A 5,289-nucleotide genomic window follows, 5' to 3' on the forward strand; every position below is an offset into this window, starting at 1 on the left:
ACTAGGTTTCCGGTAGCCATTTATTCTTATTAGACAGGTTGTAATTAACAAAAAAGATATAGAAGATACAGAAGATCCCACTATTACGATAACAGAAAGTGTGGACATTGCATTAAGGCCTCCAGAAAAGAGTCCAATGACTTTCTGTAACATCAAGTGGATAAGGTTAAAATGCATAGGCAAAACAACTTAGTGTACAAAGTAGCACATAGATCAAACCAGAAAGGACTAACTCACAGCTTGCTTAAGGCCAAGGCTATGTGTCTCACTAACTTTCTCAAAGTAGCATGAAATTTCATAATCTTCTTAGGCAAAAGATCTTACTATTCTTATGGCATCGAATGATTCCTAAGCAGCATGCAAAATTAAGATTATATTGGAAATGAATATCATCTCCTAATGTTGGTTTAATGGAAGAGAAATACCTCAGCAATTGAAGATGCTACTGCAGCTGCAGTTTGAGTTTTGTGAGATAGTTCACGCAGGAAATGCCCAAATTTACAGACAGCAATTACAGGCACAACAGCCAAAGCCAACACTATAAGATATTGAAGGAAGAGAGAGAATTTAGGATTCGAACAATGGAATAAATGCATGTCTGTAGTTTATGAAATAAACCTTCACTCTTCAACTACTCACATGTTAACTTCCAAGATGTTGCAAACATGAAGCTGAGACCCATAAGTGTTATTGCTAGGTCCTTCATGGCCTCAGAAACATTGGTAGTTGCGACATTCTTTATGATCTGTGTATCTTCCGACAACCTACTTAAGATTTCTCCTGTTCGAGTAACATCGAAGAAAGCAATCTCCTGAAAAATTGTGATTCCATAATAAACAAAAGTTTTCATTGAGCAGCAAGGGCAGCTACAATCTGCAAGATTGAAAATTCCTACTCTCCAATTCATTGGACCAAAAATAGCACAGAGAAACACAATGCAAGAGTCATTGCAACAATATTAGACTCAAAGACAATAACACAAACACCTTATGGACAAGAAATTGCAAGAAACATGTTCAAACTCAACTGATGACAAAGATTACTAGAGAAATAATTTCAAAAGCAGTCAATTAATGCCACTGTTCTTTTAGATACTTCCTCTATGGCTTAGAAACAATCCATCTCAATCATATCAACAAAGCAAAAGTGAATGAATGATGACCCAAGCACAAAAAATACATAAAGCATAAGCTCCTCAAAAGAAATATTAGACTCAAAGACAATAATACACCTTATGGACAAGAAATTGCAAGAAATTGTAAGAGCTAGTCACAACAAATATCAACTGAAAACAACTCTGAACTTTGAGTTGCACTAAAAGAAACGAAAATAGAACTCATCATTCTAAAATCTTAATGAGTCAGGGGTCCATTTCCATATTTCAAGTTTAAACATCATTACCAAAATCCCTGTTCTTCAATCAACTGTAACTAAAATGCAAAAATAAAGCATATAAATTACGAGAAATCAAAACACTAACATTCAAATGCTTTTCTTCCCCACAATGACAAGCACAAAAAAGAAATGGTGATTTGCTAATTTATCAACCAGTGAAACACAATTTTTACCACTTCAAAGCATTTGATATTCAATAACCATCTACAGTTTAGGAGCATTATTTTTCGTTAACTATTTTCTCAATCAAATTGTTGCTCGTCACTTTCAAAAGTTTCTTTCGAAACCTAAAAGTTGAAATGGGACAAAACATCCAAATTATGTATTGCGATACAGTAAGAAGAGGAATGAACCTCTACACCGGTTTTGGCTTGGAAGTTGACAAAGGAATTCCTCTCCTGCGGAATGGAATCCCTAGCGGCAGATCTGAATGGTAAGGAAGGAAAAGAGAGACTCATCAAAAAGGAAGAAAAGGAGAGAAAAGGAAGGAAAGGAAGCTGACCTGGATTGTCGAAGAGGAAGGCGTTGACGATTTTGGTGGAGAAGACACAGAGGAGGACAAGGAGAGGAAGCTGCATGAGACGACACCGGAGGAAATCACCGCTGTAGGATATGTCGTCGATGGAGATCGATGCCAGAGGAGATGTCACAAGAGAAGGTCGTCGGAAAACGCCAAAGGATCGGAGATTGTCGCAGAGGCCAACCAGGAGAACAGCGTCGTCACAGCGTAGTTAGGGTAATGAGTAAGGGTTTCAATTGAGTAAGGGTTTCTGGAATTAGGGATTGATCATTCTTATTTTATACTAAGGTGATAATGGCGGTTCAAAACCACCCTAATTATAAAAACCGCCACAAATCCAAAAATAAATTATGGCATCAATGAAAAGTGCCAGAATATTCAAATATTATGGTGGTTCTTCAAAACCTCCATAATATAAATGCCATTTTAACCTTCTTTTTTTGTAGTGTAGGCCACATATCAAATTTTTGGCGCCGTTGCCAGGGAGTTCCAATGGTGTTGTATTCTTGGCTATTGTACATATGTGAATATTGTGAATAGCTTAATTTTGGTTTATTGTACATATGTTGCTTGCTTATTTTTGGTTATTATGGATATGTTGATATTGTGAATATGTTTCTCTTGTTTGCTTTTTGTTTTTCTTATTGGGAGCTCATAGCTTGTTGGACACTCCATCCAAGCTTGGTGCAATCAATTGGGAATTTTGGAGATTTAAGCATTGTTGGAAGCTCCAAGATGAATATAAGCACAAGCTTCTTTGGTTAGAACTCTCCATAATTCCAACTTAAGGACATTAAACCAAAGTGTTAGGTGGGAGACACCCCACCATGGTAACACCTTTCTAACCCTCTCTTTGTACATAGTTTCAATTTATTGCATTTTGTTTCTTGTAGATATCTTAGTTTAGTTTAATTTCAAGCTTAATTTGATTAGATTTTAGTTAGATCATGTGTTTTTGATGAATAATATATTTTGGGTTTGAAAAATATTTTTGGATATCAAGTTTGATGCCTTATAGCACTAAAAAGTATTGAGAAAAATAGAGCATGTGCATGCGCACACAACCCTAATTTTCACATTCTGTGCGCACGCACCACTCTGTGCGTGCGCACACCAGCTTATGCACCTTCTGTTGGGAGCGTTAGCACACCTTGTGTGTTCGCATCCCCCTCTTTTTGTGTCTCTTGTGCATGTGCACGGACCTGTGTGCGTACACACAGATGGCGAGATAACTGACAATTTTGACGCTTCACATAAAAAAAATTAGCCTTTCTGTGCGTGGGCACAGGTCTATGCCCACGCACACATCAAAACAAGGGCTCTGTTCGCAGCGTTTCACGCACAGTGTGAATGCACAAGCATTTTGCATTTTTCCTTCCATGTGTACGTGTACGCGTAACCTTGCATTTTCTCCATTTCACATGTACGCGTCTGATGACAAGTCATCCTAGCCTATTTTAGCTAGCCTTTTTCTTTTGTTTTCATTAGAATTATGCACTTTCTTGAGCTACAAGCAAGCTAATTGAGTAGATTTTCATGTTTCCCTTGATTGAACCAACCATATATGAATTCATGCCATTTCATGAGGTTTTGTGCTATATTTGTTGCATATTATGAAAGAATGAAGATCTCATGATTTTGAGCATAGCTTTGATGAGTTTGGTTGATTAATGATAGGTGAAGAAAGCTTGGAGAAAGATTGAAGCAAAGAGGAATGGCTAGAAGTGAAGAGAGGACAATGGAATAAGTGAAAATTGAACCAGGAAGGCATGAAGTTAGCCCCAATGTTAGCCCCCTAACTTGGAGGCTAACGTTAGGCATGAAGATTACTCCCTGGGCTCCCCACGTTTGAGCCAACGTTAGCCCCCTAACTTGGAGGCTAACGTTGGCACTTGAGAGTTTCTCCCCTGGGCACCAACGTTTGCGCCAACGTTAGCCCCCTAACTTGGAGGCTAACGTTGGCACATGAATCACAAAGGGGGAAGGGCCAACGTTTGCGCCAACGTTAGCCCCCTAACTTGGAGGCTAACGTTGGCACATGAAGACACAAGGGAGGGGCACCAACGTTTGCGCCAACGTTAGCCCCCTAACTTGGAGGCTAACGTTGGCGCCACTAGCACAAAGCATTGCCAACGTTAGGGTCAAAGTTAGACCCCTAACGTTGGCACCAACGTCCATACCAGTAGAATGTTGCTTGCTGCTATGAAAAGTTGGAGCCAAAGTTAGACCCCTAACTTTGGCTCAAACGTTAGGTCCAACTATGGCTAACTTCAAAACCGGTTCAATTGGTTCACTTCGGTTCTTCTTCAAACTTCAAGAGCAATCAACCAAGGCCTCTTTCAACCCAATTCCACCAAGAACAAAGGCCCAACTCAAGGCTTGAAGATCATTTTTGAAAGTGTATAAATAGGATAGAATTCAAGTTATTCAGGGAGCTTTCCTTTTAGAATTTTCATAATAGTTTTCGGAGAGCTTTTGAACTTTAATTTCTTTGTTTCCATTGCTTTCAATTTCAATTTACTTTTGTCTTGGATCTTGGATTGGAGAATTGAAGAAATTCTGTTTCAATCTCAATCTTGGATCTCTCTATTTATTTACTGCTTAATTGAATTTTCGTTTCTGTTACTTACTTCTCATCTAATTCCTTTGCAATTTACAATTTCCTTGCTATTGTTCTTGTTGGATCTAGGAAGGCATTGAGATCTAGACTTGGTTTTCTAGTCTCTGGGTCCTGAGATCTAAATTTCCCATTTCAATTCCCTGTTTATTGCTTTTTCTGTTAATTTACTTTATTGCTTCAAGATCCGGTTCAATCCCAATTCCCTTTCCCTCTTCTGTTTGATGCAATTTAGTTTTTCCTTGTTTAAATTCTGCAAATCCATTCCCCAATTCCCTTTACATTTCAAGCAATTTATATTCCTTGCACTTTAAGATTCCGCAATTTATATTTCTTGCACTTTAAGTTTCTGCCATTTAATTTCTTGTTCTTTAAGTTTCAGCAATTTATTTCTTGTTCTCTTTACTTCAATGCAATTTACATTCTGCAAGTCACACAATCATCAACCAAATCTTGATTCGCTTGACTAAATCAACCACTAAACTAAAATTGCTCAATCCTTCAATCCCTGTGGGATCGACCTCACTCCCGTGAGTTTTTATTACTTGATACGACCCGGTACACTTGCCGGTTAGTTTTGTGATGTTTTGTGAGAGATTCGTTTTTCACCAAAATATCTCATCAGCGTCCATTTATGCATACGCGTCGATCTCTTTTTTTTGCCACACCTCGCGGACGCGTCCCTGATGCTTACGTGTGACTGATGATTGGATTTTTGATGGTCTAGAATTCAAAAATGAATCCTCGTTGCAAGTAT

The 5,289-nt window shown here is 38.3% G+C and overlaps 1 protein-coding gene across 1 annotated transcript; it reads right to left on the reverse strand.

Annotated features, from left to right (window-relative positions):
• Nucleotides 1-306: 306 nt before the first annotated feature.
• On the reverse strand, nt 307-1,973 carry LOC148570951 (ABC transporter B family member 25-like). Its single transcript, XM_088507889.1, has 4 exons — nt 1,749-1,973; nt 640-811; nt 426-538; nt 307-348 (listed from the first exon to the last, which is right to left on the reverse strand). The coding sequence occupies exons 1-4, from the start codon at nt 1,971-1,973 to the stop codon at nt 307-309; spliced, it is 552 nt and encodes a 183-aa protein (XP_088364015.1).
• Nucleotides 1,974-5,289: the final 3,316 nt, after the last annotated feature.

This window comes from Arachis ipaensis, chromosome B3 (genome assembly GCF_059453495.1).
Source record: "Arachis ipaensis isolate K30076 ecotype BB chromosome B3, ASM5945349v1, whole genome shotgun sequence".
NCBI classification, from domain to species: domain Eukaryota; kingdom Viridiplantae; phylum Streptophyta; class Magnoliopsida; order Fabales; family Fabaceae; genus Arachis; species Arachis ipaensis.

Coding starts and splice junctions, on each gene's coding strand:
- LOC148570951 (XM_088507889.1), bottom strand. CDS start 1,973: ATGCAGCTTCCTCTCCTTGTCCTCCTCTGTGTCTTCTCCACCAAAATC. Junction 539..639: donor AACATCTTGGAAGTTAACAT/GTGAGTAGTTGA, acceptor AATATCTTATAG/TGTTGGCTTTGGCTGTTGTG. Junction 349..425: donor TAGCATCTTCAATTGCTGAG/GTATTTCTCTTC, acceptor CATGCTGCTTAG/GAATCATTCGATGCCATAAG.